This window comes from Azolla caroliniana, unplaced genomic scaffold (genome assembly GCF_043228905.1).
Source record: "Azolla caroliniana isolate FFs.n. ecotype wild unplaced genomic scaffold, voAzoCaro1.0.p SCAF_17, whole genome shotgun sequence".
Lineage (NCBI taxonomy): Eukaryota > Viridiplantae > Streptophyta > Polypodiopsida > Salviniales > Salviniaceae > Azolla > Azolla caroliniana.
In genome coordinates this window covers 4686017-4702258 of record NW_028230452.1, presented here as the reverse complement: position 1 = coordinate 4702258, position 16242 = coordinate 4686017, and the positions used below count along the sequence as shown (strand labels likewise).

At 38.3% G+C, this 16242-nt stretch overlaps 3 protein-coding genes across 6 annotated transcripts; 2 read left to right on the top strand and 1 right to left on the bottom strand.

Moving 5' to 3' along the window:
- Positions 1-468: 468 nt before the first annotated feature.
- LOC147852938 (uncharacterized) lies at positions 469-9787 on the top strand. 4 transcript variants are annotated; one of them, XM_087333374.1, is made up of 14 exons: positions 469-604; positions 691-1282; positions 1712-1886; positions 3078-3161; positions 3254-3495; positions 3776-3995; positions 4155-4234; positions 6654-6738; positions 7560-7691; positions 7775-7888; positions 8390-8446; positions 8526-8607; positions 8693-8746; positions 9204-9787. In XM_087333374.1, the coding sequence occupies exons 2-14, from the start codon at positions 1044-1046 to the stop codon at positions 9323-9325; spliced, it is 1686 nt and encodes a 561-aa protein (XP_087189500.1). In that variant the 5' UTR covers positions 469-604; positions 691-1043; the 3' UTR covers positions 9326-9787. The 4 variants fall into 4 exon arrangements, with proteins under 4 accessions (XP_087189500.1, XP_087189502.1, XP_087189501.1 ...); XM_087333376.1 differs by having other exon boundaries at positions 470-604; positions 8399-8446; XM_087333375.1 differs by having other exon boundaries at positions 483-590.
- Positions 9788-10686: 899 nt separating this feature from the next.
- Positions 10687-13305, top strand: LOC147852937 (pentatricopeptide repeat-containing protein At2g13600-like). The gene has a single exon (XM_087332961.1). The coding sequence runs from the start codon at positions 10710-10712 to the stop codon at positions 12396-12398; it is 1689 nt and encodes a 562-aa protein (XP_087189087.1). The 5' UTR covers positions 10687-10709; the 3' UTR covers positions 12399-13305.
- A 968-nt stretch (positions 13306-14273) lies between these two features.
- Positions 14274-15874, bottom strand: LOC147852936 (phosphatidylinositol 4-kinase gamma 3-like). Its single transcript, XM_087332963.1, has 2 exons — positions 14887-15874; positions 14274-14760 (listed from the first exon to the last, which is right to left on the bottom strand). Exons 1-2 carry the CDS (start codon positions 15808-15810, stop codon positions 14377-14379), a joined length of 1308 nt encoding a protein of 435 aa, XP_087189089.1. The 5' UTR covers positions 15811-15874; the 3' UTR covers positions 14274-14376.
- Positions 15875-16242: the final 368 nt, after the last annotated feature.

Below are 16242 nucleotides of genomic sequence, written 5' to 3'. Positions count from 1 at the left end.
AACAGTGTTGGGTCCAGTCCAGTCCACGTCATGGTCCGGTGGTCGGTGATTGGCCCTGACGTGGCTTGGGGGGGGGGGGTGCATCTGACGTGGACTGTGACGTGGCGCTGGGAGTAACGTGACCGGTCCACGTGGCAAGGCGCAGAGGCTGACGTGGATATGAGATGGCATCTTCTCCGATGGACGCACGCGATACTCTCCTCGTCAGTCTTCTCTCTCTCTCTCTTTCTCTCTCTCTCTCTGTGTCTGTCTGTCTGTGTGGATATGGCTTTAGTTATGGCGAACGCCGTCCTGCAGTACCCCGCGCTCTCCCTTTGTCACTGAATCGCAGTTCCTTTTCCTTCTCTAATTTCTTGTTTCCTCCCTCCACTCGCTCCGCATTATTGCTCCCTTCACAGCAAATCGCGATACAGGAATTTGTCGCTGCTGTTTTCCTTCGATCTCCACCCGTTCAAGGACCCCAATTCCCTCTCATTCCTTCGGAAAGGAATCTAAAGCGACCAGTTAGGATGGCTTATTTCCAGCGTTTCTGTCAAAGATTCTGATTCCATCAGTGAAGATTATTTTATTCTCTCAGTGATGCTTTCCAGGTATTGATTCACAGGTAGATCTCTCTTTTTATCTCTGGGTTTACGTCTCTATCTTTCTGTCTCATTATCTGAATCTCTTGCGAGGAATTATACCTGCCAGCTGTTTCCAGACGTCTTCAAATTCGAAATGCAAGGGATATCCAGCATTTACTTGATGTAGTGTACTATGCCACGCCGTATTCCACACTAACACGCATGGAGAAATAGTACATATACTTCAAAGATTAAATAATTCCCTTAACAGCAGGCAGGAGCCAATTGAGTCGTAGCTGACTTGGTTGTGTCTACTATTTGGAGACTGTGAGTTTGTGAGTTCGATACATTGATGTGGCATGTAGTCTAGGAAAACAGATATATGGTTGAGCAAAGATGTGAAATTGGGTTGGAACCCAAAACCTTGAGTTATTAGCCTGATAAATTACCCTAGTATCATTAAACATCTATTAACAAGCTATGGAAGATATGGAAATCATGGATACTGCAAGGTTCAGAACACTTAAAGTTGTCACTGAAGATATGGAAGAGGAGTTGAATAATATGGCTCATGATGACTCTTCTAACTCTCCTAGTTCTGGTCTGCAAGAGGAAATCCTTGCATCAAATGAGACCAGGCAGAAAGTTGTGGCTACCAAACAGTTTATAGAGAATCATTATAAATCTCAAATGAAGAATATGCAAGAAAGGAAGCAAAGGTACCTCTTTTTTTCCACTAAATTTTTTATTGTTGTACAAAATACTATCATTCAAACAAAGCTACTGTAGGAGAAGCAAACGTACCTTTTTTTCCACCAAATAAATTCTTTTCTATATAAGTACTAGCATTCCAATGATGCTATATGGGTGGACATCACGCCTCCCACATCTTCCTTTCTCTATGAATGCTAAATTTTTGTTTTTTTAAGCAATGTTATTTAAGAAGTAGCTTTCAAAACTAAATCTTACATTGCTTGTATTATGATACTAGAAAGATATCTATCCTAAGCCCGGAGTCTTGTTGATGCTGTGCATTCCTTGATTCTGTTTATTTACCTGCATCTTCTGTATTTAGTGAGAAGCGATTAAGTTATATTTCTGTTTCTATTATGTTTATATCTATATTTATGTTTATAATTTGACCACAGGAGATGGATTCTGGAACGAAAAATAAAAGAGGCATGTATTTCAGAGGAGGATCATCAAAGCCTTATAAAAGATCTTGAAAGAAAAGAAACCGAAAATATGAGACTGCAAAGGCAGAAGCTATGTGTTGATGACTTTGAACCTTTGACTATAATAGGGCGAGGTGCTTTTGGTGAGGTATCCTTCTTTACTGAAACATCATATTTATCAGTGGGTACGTTCTTATTCATACTACTGGTCTTTCAACTGCCAAATATCCTCCACACCTGTTTTGGATGTAGAATAAAAATGTTTGTATGAAGAGAGAACTCATTTACGTACATGATTTGAATCTGTTTTGTTTCCCTTGCGAAGTGATACATTCTGGCCTATTGTCAGATTCTTTATTTATTTCAGATTGCACAATTCTTTTGTTCTCTTAAGACCAAGTCTTCCTGAAGAATTTTTTTGTCATTTGAAAGTTTCGATGTTGCATGACTTTCCACCTTCCTAGAGGTTGATCATTTGCATCCTCATATGCATAGTCATGGAAGTGGTTTATCTAATACAAATTCTTACTTAGGATGATGCTTGTAAACTCCAAACTTAGTGCTCTATATGAGCATCTATGTAAATGTTTCCTGGGTGGAGTCTTGTGGATTCAAAATCTAATCACCGGTTTTTCTTTTTGATATATTCAGGCCTTCCACTACCTGTAAAACAACATGTGAATACTAATTGGTTAAGAAATGGCATATAATGTAATTGATGAGAAACTTCAATTGAGCATGAGCAAGTACTCGAGTGGGAGGTTCCTGAATTTGTTTTGTTCAAGGCACATTTTAAATAGTGCCGTAGAATTTTGAATAAAGTTCAGAAAAATGGAGAGGGAGAGATGAAAACAATAGGACGTGTATTGATTGAAAAGTGGGGCCTGGTGGCAGATATTGATAAATAGATAGCTATATAAGGTGGAAGATGGAGAGGAATTTGTGATAGCAATGAAGTGTGCAGAAATCTTCTCGAGAAAAGTATCCTGAGATGGGTGGGGACATTAAGATTCTATATTCATGTTTGAGCCTGGTAGCATGAGGGTTGAAGGGATTGATAACTGATACAGACAGACTTTAGCAAAATCGTCTAATGACTCGGTGACTTTCTAATTTTGATATGTAAAGCAGTGACTGTCTCTATAATTAAGTTGAAATTGTAGATGGAAAAATTTGAGCTTCTCTCTATTCTTTTAATAACACAGAATACTTGCTCAATACTTAATTGATTTCTCTATGTAAATCCTTGGATAAGGTCTGCCAAACTGTTATAGCTGGTTGTGATCTCTAATGATTGTTGTTTTATAGTGTGAAGCTGTCTAACTGATGCAATCTACAGGTCAGGTTATGTAGACTGAAGACAAATGGACAAATTTATGCAGTGAAGAAGCTTAAGAAGTCTGAAATGCTCAGTCTTGGACAGGTAGCTTATCGACTATAATATTTTAATATGAATGTTCTAAACTCAAGTGGTATAGTCCAGGCACTTGTGACATTATGGATTTTGTCTGACAGGTGGAAAATGTTCGAGCTGAAAGAAATCTGCTTGCTGAGGTTGATAGTGAGTGCATTGTGAAATTGTATTATTCATTTCAAGATGCAGAATATCTGTACCTTATCATGGAATATCTACCTGGGGGTGACATGATGACTCTCTTGACCCGGAAAGATATATTGACAGAAGATGAAGCTCGATTTTACATTGCAGAAACGGTTCTTGCAATAGAGTCAATACACAAACATGGCTACATACACAGGTAAAGGATTCGTTTTCCAAGCTCGTCTTTAAGATACATAAGATGTCCATACGTATCTACAAACATGCATATATTAATATACAAAGGAAACAGAAATCGAAATGGTATATGTTTTAGCCTGTGTTGTTTCTGAAGTCTGTTTATTAATCTTTTTCTGCTGTGCTGATGCTTGTTGCATTTACGTTTGGCCTAAATCTCAGAATATTTTTCGTTATTGTTTTTTAACACGATCCAATAACTTAGATGATATTCTAATTTCTCCATTATGTTTATACTCTAGGGATATTAAACCTGATAACCTCCTTTTGGACAAAAATGGACACCTGAAGCTATCTGACTTCGGTCTTTGTAAGCCACTAGATTGTAGTGCTATGTCACCTTTTGATGAAGAGGCATTCAATGATACAGCCATGGATATTGATGGATGTTCTCAACGAGGAGAACCTTGGCTTACTCAACAAGAACAATTACAACGATGGAAATTAAATCGAAGGACTCTAGTAATTTCCTTTTACTATCCTATATATTTAATTAGTTTTTTTTTGCAAAGATATATCTCATTTTCTTAAATAAAGATATGTTCATATCTTAAGTTAATTGAATGAACGTTTTCTTGGACACAAAGGCATTAATATATATCTACATTTCTTTTTATCTAGGCATATTCAACTGTTGGTACACCGGATTACATTGCTCCTGAAGTGTTATCAAAGAAGGGTTATGGCATGGAATGTGATTGGTAAGGGTAACTGTCCCATTAAGGTTCTCGCCCATGCAGAATTGATTTTCCTGAGTGGAAGACAAAATTATGTTGAAGTTACAACATTATGAAACTCTTCAAGTATGCTGCCTTTAGGGTGGGGGAACTTGAAAACCTTATACGCTTTCAAGTTCTGGAGCCTTCTTTTCGGGAAGTCCAAGTTGAATGACGTTACAGTATCTTGAAACCCTCAAAGTAGGCTGCCTTTAAGGGGAGGAAGCTTGAAAACCCTTAGAATCTTCACATTCTGGAGCCTATGTAATGAGAAGTCAAAATTATGTTGAGATCGCAAGATTTTGAAACCCTGAAAGTAGGCTGTCTTGTGTTTTTAAGGGGGAGGAAACTTGAAAACCCTTAGATTCTTCACATTTTGGTGTTTTCTTCAGGCTGTACTCAAATTCTGAAAAAATGCCCCACATTCTTGATAGTGATCATTCCTCTAGAGAATACACTTGTACTTATTGTGATTGAGTTCATCACGTAGTCTAGGCCTATGGAGTAGGAGTCGGCAACTGCTTGGCTCAAGCCTGAACTTAGCCGTTAAACTGTTTTTAAACGGTTTGGTGGTTTGGTTTGGCTCATTTCAGGCTTGAGTTTCCTTAACCTGTTTGAACTCGGTTTGGCAAGGCTCAAGCTGAACTGAACCCATCTGGGCCAAACCGGTTAAGGCTAATCGATTTGGCCAAATCACTTAAGCCTTAACTGGTTTAGGGATCGGTTTGGTTCAAGTTTGAAAACTCCCAAACCGCTTCAGGCCTAACCGGTTAAGCCGAAACCAAACCCTTGCCGATTCCTACTATGGAGGGCATCATCTGGTTTCTTTTAGTCTGCCACGAGGGAGACGGGAGGAAGGAACAGAACTGAAATGCTATATTAACGTCTGCACAAGGCTGAACACCTAAACCAAATCCATGTCAATCTTACAGAAGTCTGATAAAATAAGGCAAAATTAAGTTGTACATAAACGAAGCAGCTTCCCTATGTAACTAGGCTGCCCGATGAATATCAAAACCAAATCCATGTGAACATTGGTTTTGTGATCAATGAGTCCCAAAACCAAATCCATGCGTATCTTACAGAAGTCTGCTAAAATAAGGCAAAATTAAGTTGTACCTATACTAAGCAGCTTCCCTATATAACTAGGCTGCCGAGACGGTGGGAGAAAAATGAAATGAAAAGTTATATTAAGCATAAAGCCCCGTGGAAGAGCAAAGGAGTATGGTATCAGAGGCATCTAAGGTTCGTATATTGCTCTTCCTTGCCTCATTTCTGAAAGCTTCTTTCTCAGTCTGCAGCCTTCATTGCTGCAAGCCTCCTTCTCCATCTGCACAGCCATTTACTATTCAGCCTTCATTGCCGATTCAAATTATTTTAGATCTGGCAGTTTTCATTGACAACTCTTAGTGGTTCAGCCTTCATTGCTGAATCACATCTATTTAGGTTGTATAGAGAAACCCTGTTTGTTTTAAATTATCATCCTAGTTGCTCTCAGATTTCATACACCTGTACCATTCAGCCCTTTCTTGCTGATTCCCTTTTTTTATAATCTGAGGCCTTCATTGCCATTCCAACTTCCTCTTACCAAGTTCTTCACTTGCAATCTATGAATGTCAAAAACAACAGGAGTTAGCAGTGCGTCTATGCTGCAACCTGTTGAGACTGCTATGTTTCAGATTGGTGGAGAACTTCCAAATATACCAGCTGCTAATCAATTGAATGGAAAATAAACTATTTCAGATGGTCATAGGTCATCTGTACACTCCTCAAAGGTAATGGTAAACAAAACCATATACTTGCGAATGGAGTAAAGGAAGGTAACCCAAAATTTGTTGCATTGGATGAGAAAGATTTGATGATCATGGCATGGCTTTGGAATTCGATGATACATGAAATTAGTGGAAACTGTGTTTGCTTTGACACTACAAAATAGATATGGGATACAATGAAACAGACTCAAAGGCTCATGATGCAGCCCAGGTATATGTGTCAGTGAATACATTAGTAAAGGGCTTGTGGCAAGAAATTTATCATCACAAGCAGATAAAAGGAGATTGTGCCAAGGATGCAACCATCTTCAAGGAGCTTACAGAATATGACCGAATCTATGACTTATTTCTGGTATTAGCAAGGAATTCGATCAAGTGGAGTGCAGATATTGGCTAAGAAAACAAAGTCATTCCATTGTTCTTTTAAATGAAATTGACGGAACCTAATGGTTGAGCCAGAATCAATCAATGGGTCTGCCATGATATCAAAGTATGGGAGGAATAATATGCAAAATCTGGAAAATAAGGACAACTTGTTTTGCAACTACTGCAAAAAGGGGGGGGGGGGGGGGAGGGAGGGAGGGAGGGAGAGAGAGATCGAGACTTGACTTTTGTAATTTGTCCACTCTCAGGTGGTCTCTTGGAGCAATCATGTATGAAATGCTTATCGGTTATCCTCCATTTTATTCTGATAATTCAGAATCAACTTGCTGGAAGGTACAAATGCTCTGCATGATTTTTCATAGCAATGCATTGCTTGTATAGTTGGAATGGGCGAGATCATAGGAATAGCATTGTATCTAATTAGCGTGCATTATACCATAGGAACTTTTTATTCAGAAAATTGCTTTAATTAATGAAAATTGGCTACGTATCTCAGTAATTTTTGTTGTAATTGTAATTGTAGCATATCCTGATTGCTGATGTTTTATCACATGTATTGTTTCTTCTCCAAGGAGAAGTATTGATTTGTTAACTATAATATCCCTAACACATTCTCTCGAAAGAGGTAGATGAATTTGAAGGTAGTGCAAAGACGAATATTAATGTTTGTTTAATGAATAAGGCTGCCTATTTCAGTATTTGTGTAATACATTTGTAAATATGAGACAGTGGATCACATGCGTTATCCAAGCAAGGTTTTGTTTAAAATTAATATGAAATCTGAATAAGTCATGTGTAATCCAGTATGCATACTTCCTTAAGCTTTGCGTCACAAAAGACCACACTGCATGCAGTGAAATGTATTTGACAGTGTTCTCCTAGTGAACTTGAATATGCAACAAAAGGTACTAATGGCAGAGATAAGTTTATTTGCAAGGCGAGTGAAATCACATTTGAACAATGAATAGCCTTATTTTATCTAGAACTCTGACGTTTATAGCGTTGTCTCTTAGTAGTTTTATCTGTCCCAATAAATCCTCTGGGGACATTCAGTCTTTGTGGAAACAGAATCTTGTGGAGTATTCAATGTGTCCCAATTTTTCTTGTTCAAAAGTCAATACTTCATTGATCTTTTTTTCTTTCAATTGAACCAGATTGTTAACTGGAGAAGGACTTTGAAATTTCCTCATGAACTTACGCTTTCACAAGAAGCGAAGCAGCTGTTGTGTAGATTTCTTTGTGATGTTGATCATCGGATTGGAACAAGAAGCATTGATGAAATTAAGGTTTACAACCGTGTTGCTCTTGATTGAAGCTTTCTAATATCTAAAGCAGTTCTCACTCAATCATCACTTAATCTCATTTACAGAATCATCCATGGTTCAATGGCATTCAGTGGGACAAGCTTTACCGAATGGAGGCTGCGTATAAACCACAAGTAAATGGTGAACTTGACACCCAGAATTTTGATAAGTTTGAAGAGGTATACAAATTTTTCTTGCCAAATGTAATCTCTATATGTTACAGGGAATAGCTCAGTTTGTTTCCAGCTAATGATATTAGTGGGCATTGCTGATTGAAAATCACGATTTGATATCTATATGGCACTGTTTTAGATCCCTATTTTGTTCTCGCAGTTGAACAACATATCACAGCTTAAAGATTTGTTCTATTTGCGTAAGATCTAGGATCCCTAATGAAAAATTAACTTAATTTAAACCAAATCACAATATGATTATGCAAATAGAAGCCTAGAGAGAAATTCTCCACCCAAAAAATCCTGATGTAATTTAAGCAAACCAAAATTCCTACAAAAAAAGTGACTTGGAATGAGAGAACTGATGAAAAGTGTGCATGGGATGTGATCTTACTACAATTCCAGGGGTCTAATGCATCGCCAACTGGAACCTATCTTGAACCTTCTGGTTCTCTACCTCGGGGTAAATAGTTATGATTACGTGTGTGCAAATAACAATTTGCATAGCTGATGCAGGTGGACAATAACCAGCGTAGGGCATCCAAATCCGGACCATGGCGGAAGGTATTGCTCCATCTACTAAAAGTATGAAACAAAATCTGGTTCAAAGCACGGGGACTAACAAAATTCTTCTCGGTGGCAGATGCTGCCTTCTAAAGATGCAAATTTTGTAGGGTATACATTCAAGAGTTTGGATGTTTTTAATCCCATGCCCTCAGTTGTTGGTAAAAATGCAAATCCTTATTTGGTTTTGAAGATGCTGCGTAGTACAAAAGCTAATATTTAAAGAATATACTTTCTTGTATTCAGGAGAGCTGCGGAGGAAGAGCCCTCCGAAAAGAAGATCAATAGTCTCCATATTTAGTAAGCATATTTAAATTTTCAATAAATATATAGTTGCATTAGGCCACAGTAGAGTCAAGGTTTGCTGTGGTATATGACTACTGATGATAATGCAATAGTTTAGGACCTTTTATAGAAATTTTGGTTGATAGTGCATTTTTAGGAACCTCAACACTAAGAATAGATAATTGGGCAATTTTATATCTTATGAAACCCTAACAGTAGTAATAATGCACGAAAATTTTAGTTTTCATTTAACAGATATTTTGCCAATTTTTTTAGTAAATGCTTAATTATGTTTGTAGCTCATAGCTTTTCTGTGTTTAAGATGTTGCCATGGTATATAAAGATGAATGATATTGCATTGGTTTAGGATTACCTCGATGATGGTTTGCTACGAGTATATTATGACATCTGATGATACATTTGGTTTAGGACAAGATTTAATGGAAGTGTTTGTTGTGTTATACAACTACAGATGAAAATGCATTGGGCGAAGATTTTAACATGAAGATGGCATATGGAGATGCCAAAAATGGTCACACACACACGTCTTTACCATCACATCAAATCGAGACACCTTACCAAGAGGAGAGATAGAGTAGATTTTGTATATAATTTTGCAACCCAAAAAAGGGAACACATAATGCATATATAGAATATACATAGAAAGGCTTGATGATAGTCCAGTGTTTCCTTTTGTAAATTACTAGATGAAATGTAGCCAGTCTCGCCAAATGTTCCTAATAAGACCATAGAGAATGCATGTTGTAAGTATGTGAAGCATGCACAACTTTACATTTAAGCAATTGTAAATTGCTTATTAATTGGAGATTTTGATTGTGACACGGGGTAATTTGCTGTTGTCATCTTTCCCTGGGAGTTTGAATTGCTTTGTGAGGGCAGAATACAGTGTAAGTCAATTACACAATATAAACTGATGTAATGACTGCATTCTATATAAAATGCTATCTGTTACGAGAAAAAATGTACTAAGCATGTACTCTTCAATTCTTCTTGTTGCACCATGAATTAATGTAATCTTCACTTGTTCTTTGTAGTACATGAATTGTTCAAATGCTCTTGATGGATATGCTAATTTGCTTGCAACATGAAGTATTCTTCGAACATCTTTAAATAAGGGATTATCTTATGAGTATATTATTAGCATATGCATATTAGGACTCTGATAATCTAGATTGTGTTAGCATATGCACATATTATGATTGTGCAACTACATGGTTGGACAAGACAAAGATTAAGACTGTACAAGCAATATTGGACATGATGTATTGTTTTATCGTACATAAATGACAAGCTACCCTCATGTTTGCTTCTCTTATTATTCTTTTGTTTCACCAATTTAACTTTTGTGCCTCATTGTCATGTAAAAGATATGAGAGTGTAGATCATGGGCTTGGTCTGGGTAAAATGGTATGCAAGTTTATTGGCTGGTTGTGTAGAAAGTCCATCCATTTGTTGTTTTCTTGGACCGAACGATGTTCGCTTCTTAGGTGAGAATGAAATACATTGCCTTATTGTATCATTCATTGGATAATTGATGTTGGAGATGTTTTTTGTTTGAAACGTTGACATTGGGGTCATCTTGAGATGGTTGTCCATACGGAGCATTAGGTATTGACACGTGACAATGTGACAACCTCATGAGTCATATGCTCTAATGCCTACTAGTCCATTGATTGCAAAGGGTTATGCATATGGTCATAACAAGTGTTGCCGATTGTCTTCGAATCTACTCAATGTAGACCATATAAGTGCAATACAACCCACCCCCCCTCCAAAACACACAAAAAAATAATCATAAAAAAGTTTTCTTCAAGTCCCTTCATGTGAAGTGATGATATAATGACACAGAGTCCAGAGTATTGAATTGAAGAAGTTGAACTCTCTATGTGAACAGGACACAGAAATTGAACTCAAAAAGAAATTGAGGAAGAGAAGGAGAGAGAGAGAGAATAGGGGCATGGTAGCTAGAACCATTGCTCAAAAAAACATATTTCATCTCCTGAAGCTTAATCGGCACATCTCAAGCTTCTCTCTCTCCCTGCCCTTCGATATTCTGCAACCTTCTGATTCTCTTCACAGAGCAGAAAACCGTGATCCTCATCATGATCAGCTCCATTTCGACAACCTCTGTCGTTCCCTCCATTGGAGCTCTTCAGTTAGATCGCTTTCCCATGGCATGCGCTTCCATTTTTGTGCTATTCATTATGCTTTTGAGAAAAATCGGCTTCTCGGAAACCTCCTCGTTCAGATGTATAGTAGATGTAAGTCATGTGAAGATGCCCTTTCCGTATTCACAACAATACGTAGAAAGAACGTATTCTCTTTCAATGCCATGATTTCGTCATATGCATCACATGGAAAGTACGGAGAAGCTCTTCATCTCTTTGAGGAAATGTGTATTAATGGATTGATTCCAAACAAATTCATATTTTCTAGCATTATATCTGCTTGTTCTACGCCTCAAGCTCTACAAGAGGGAAGGAACATACATACCATTATAAAGAAAAGAGACCTTGAAACTGATATTGTCGTGGGCACTTCTCTTCTCAATATGTATGGTAAATGTGGTAGTTTTGATGATGCTAAGGAATTGTTTTATAAATTGCCTGATCGAGATTTAGTCTCGTGGAATGCAATGATTGCTGTGTCCACCCAAAGCGAGAAACAATGGGTGGCCATTTCCTTATATAACCGAATGATTCAAGAAGATATACTTCCCGATGAATATACTCTCGGAAGTATCCTTGATGCTTGTGTGACTCTCACTACATTACCCATTGGAAAGTCTATCCATGCGAGTGTGAAAGCAAGTGGCTTAGAGGTTGATGTGGTTGTCGGGAGTGCTCTTCTTAATATGTATGGAAAATGTGAATGTTATGGTGATGCTTTAGAGACATTTGAGATGATGCCACATCAGAATAGAGTTACTTTCATTAACATCCTTTCCACATGTGCTGCTCAGATAGCTATAGATGACGGCCGGCGGATGCATTCTCGTATAATAATACATGGATTAATTGTGGATGTGAATCTTGGGAATGCATTGGTGAATATGTATGGAAAATGTTGCTCTCTCATCGATGCCCATCAGATGTTTCACGATATGCCAGAGAGAGATGTCATCTCGTGGAATGCAGTGATTGCTGTTTACTCTCAAAATGGGCAAGCGAGGAATGCCTTATGTCTCTTTTTTCAGATGAAGGAGCAAAGTGTTACTCCAAATACAATCACGTTTGTCAATATTCTCTCTGCGTGTAGCCATGCAGGGTTGATAAAGGAAGCCTATCAATGCTTTAGCTCTATGGAAAGGGACCATGGTATGGTACCTTCAGTTGATCATTATAATTGTATAGTAGATCTTCTTGTTAGGGCAAGAAAGCTTGATGAAGCTGAGCGTTTTCTCATTTGCATGGGAATCGAACCTACGGTTGTATCATGGACGACTTTATTGGGTGCTTGTAGGTTTGAAGCAGATTTGGAACGTGGTCAAAGGATTGTAAAACACGTACTAACATTGGATAAAACCAACCCTGCCCATCATGTAACATTGGCAAATATATATGCTGCTGCCGGTGAAGGAGATGAGGCCACAAAGATAATTGACAAGCTAAGAGAGATGGATCAAGTAGACGCGTGGATCGAATAGAGCAAGAGAAAGGGACCCACCGTTGATGCGGAGTGAATAGAATATCAAACATGACCAAACTTTTTGGCAACTGCATCACATTGGTGGGCCATCAGAAAGTTAGAATCAGTGTTATGCTTAACTCTCTGCATTGGTGATAACTGGATGTGTTCAAACTTTGTTGAAATTAAGAAGACTAATATTGGTTCATTAGTTTATCGATTGAGATGTAGTACAGACCAGCATGATGAAGAGTTAAGTGTTGTTGAACCCATATGAGATAATGCATAAAAGGTAAAAGCAGGAATGATCTGAAAGTTGAAAAAGAAAGCATACCCTACTGTTGATAAATTCAGCACGATCAGCTCATCTGCTACCGTGGAGTATACATTTATTGTCCATGATACTTGGTAAATGTTCCAGAATTTGAAAAAGAAAACAAAATACAATCAGCCCATTCATTAAGACAGAAAACATGACCCTGGTCTTGATAAAGACAGCCAATCAGGTCGTTCATTTCAGTGGAGCATACATTTATTCTCCATTATGGTCAGTGTGGTTCTATGTCAACCAGTATATAGTATTGGAACCGAAGAAATTTCATAGTCTCACCATATGTTTAATGAGACTGAAATTTCTTCAGCTGCAACCTTGTACCCTAGTACATGGGGGTAACCCCATCGTCATATATACACTTGGTGAAAGAATATAGTACAATTCTAAATAGGAAGATGGATTAAACATAGACCAAATGAACCTTCTTCCAAATCTCATGCATTCAAAGATGGATTCTATACAAACCAAGCCTATTTGAACTCTAATTGGATCTGGAAATATGCGTGCCTCTTTTCTACATCCAAATGCTTTATTGATTCATATTAGATTGCCTTGCATTTGTTGTGCTGAAATGATTGGTCTTAGTCCTCAGTCCCCATCAGAAAAAATGTTGGAAGTTGCTGTAATACCCAAATTAGTACATTAATGAAGCCATGGGATAGGTGACAAATATCAAAAGAACCTTGCGGCATTTTTTACTGACGTTTAATATTGCATCTGGAAATTATATTACACTACTGTTGTGCTACATAATGTATTTAGAGAATTATTTCTAATGCACGTCATCAAGATGTAAGATATCCTTCACACTGAATATATAAGTACACATAACAAAGGAGGGTACATTCTTATTCAAGGGAGGTGCTCCATCATATGTTTGTTAACATGCAATGTGTACTATTGAGAGCTTATTATCTCAAAACATACAAGTGAATAAATGTTAAGCTAATGTAATTGTACCAATTGGGGAATGGTGAGGTACTCACTTTTTATCACATATTTATGTGGTGGTCTCGAGAATTTGCCGATGCTCTCCTTTGTAGTCATCCTTTGTTCCTTCTCCTTCCAGATGGTAACATTAATAAAGAGAGGATCTCAATTATATATATATTGTGGAAATCCAATGCGAAGTCTTTTTAAATAGGGAAAACAATTTTTGTGTTTGGGGTTGTCATAAACAAGCTTCAGAGAGTTTGTTTTGCTCCACCCACCTCATCATTGTTAAAAGGGTTCAGCTCCAGAATTGGAAATGTGATCCCATAGTTTGCTGCTCGGAACTGAGGATAATCTCACTTTTCTGTAGATCTCCTCGCTCTTCACCCATAATTCTACCCCACTATATCGTTTTCTAGGAACTGAAGATAATCTCACTGTTACTCAGATCCCCTCACTCTTCACCCATAATTCCACAAGATGATATTGCCAAGGCTTGTTCGATAATCATATAGCAGGTTCTCATAGAAAGTTTCAATGAATGTATCAAAATGGCACGTGAATATGTAAAATAACATTCTCCAAGGAGATTCAAGCTAAACTAAATCATTTTTATGATGACAACATTGACAAGATGTATTCACATTAATTTCCTTTCCCCCTAGCCTGTACACTTTGGGAGAAAAATCTTGATTTACAATGAGAGGAGAACGTCTCAACTTCTCCAAATCTATTGGGTTTTCAGCAATATGATGTAATCATCAAGCAAGCTAGCAAGAATGCCAAGGAAATCTGATTCTCCCCCATGTATGGGAAGTAGAGCTTCAGCCTTCTCAAGCAAAACCTCAATAGGAGATTGTGTATCGAAGGATTCTATACGAGACATGATGGAGCCGATCTGGAAAGGTGTAAGACCAGCAGCCGCACCTTTTTTGAGCAACATGGTTGAAACACGAAAAACACGAGCAATTTGTGGCCCAAGTCTCCACCCACTCTTCTGAAGTAGCATGATATCTTCCTCAGCATCAAGAGACTGTATGTAGCTGAGTGTTAAGTTCCCATATGGTTCTTGGGCTTGAGGCCAATATAGCCACTCAAAGGTGCAATCCTCAAACTGAATTTACATCAACAATGAGATTCATGTGAGACAGCATCCCCACAGAAAAAAATGAAAGCAATTCCCAAATATTATATTGCCTTATTATTTATAGATATTTAGCTACGTGAATAATTCACTTACTTTGGTAGGCAAACAGTAACCATGATCAATGGGGACAAGCTTCAATCCACCATCACTTCCCTTGCAAATGAGAATGTTCCCGGCATTTCGATCTGTGTTAGCTAGCCTCAAGTCAAGGACACTGATCTTGTGAACCTCTTCCAACGGAAATTGTGAATAACCCATATCTTCACAAGAGCTTAAAGCATGAACAAACCGTTGGAGTGATCCTTTCTTTGCTTTATTGATGGAAGCCTGAGAACCCAAAGCATAATGGAAGGAACTATGATAGCATTCAATCATAGTGGTTGGAGGAACACCTGAAAAGCCTTGGCCTTCATTCTTTGATCTTGTGTTAGATTGGTTAGGATGTGATGTTGGATGATCAAGGAGATAAGCTGCCACTTCTCTGAGGGCACCTTCACCACTCCTGCTTCCTTTCTTCAATCCTTCTCCATGGTTGGATACACAGAAACCTCTAGGGTTATTTATAGCCATGGGTTCTTCATCCATAGGCTTAAACACACCAACATTCGTTAGACCACATTCATCTTTCATGAAATACACTCCTCCTGATCCTTCCGATGCGAGTTTAGGAATCTGGTGTGCATGTAAGCCCAATTTCACCTCATCCACCAAATCTTTGATCACCAGAGAGGTGGACCCTGTGATGGGAAGCTTGCATAACCTGAAGCTGAAATTTGTATTATGGACATGGTGTATAGCATCAAACTCTGTTGTATTATGAATATCTGCTTTATCCTTTGGTGATGATGATGGTGCTGGTGCTCGATCATGAAGAACAGAGGAATTACGCGCGCTCTCTTGAATGATATGGTTAGTATCTCCCACCTCAGTGGCAGTGAAGGAGAAGGCCTCCTTCACAGACCTAAAACCCTCCTCATTCACATGGCAAGGAGAGAGGAGCAGGGCAGAAGCAGCCATGGGAACTGCAGAGAGGTAACCTTTTTAGAAAACTAACAAAACAACTAGTGAACAGGGGAATGGTCTGGGACAGGGCGGGTGGTATTTATGAACAGAGAAAGAAAAACAAAAACCAGAAAACCGCTAATTTAAATTTACCCCTGGTTTTGGTGGGCGGCCCTGTTTTTTTGAAAAGTTTGTGGTCATGCACACCTTCTCACCATTGGGTCCCTTTGGACACTTGCCTTTCTCTCTCTTCACACACACACACACACACTCTCTCTCTCTCTCTCTCTCTCTCTCTCCCTCTATCTATCACACACACACACTCTCTCTCTCTATCACACACACGCACACACACACTCTCTCTCTCTCTCAAAAGAATGAACTTCATGGGGGACCTAGTCACTCCTTCTAGAACTCCTCCGCGTCTCGCCGTTTACGTGTGTTACT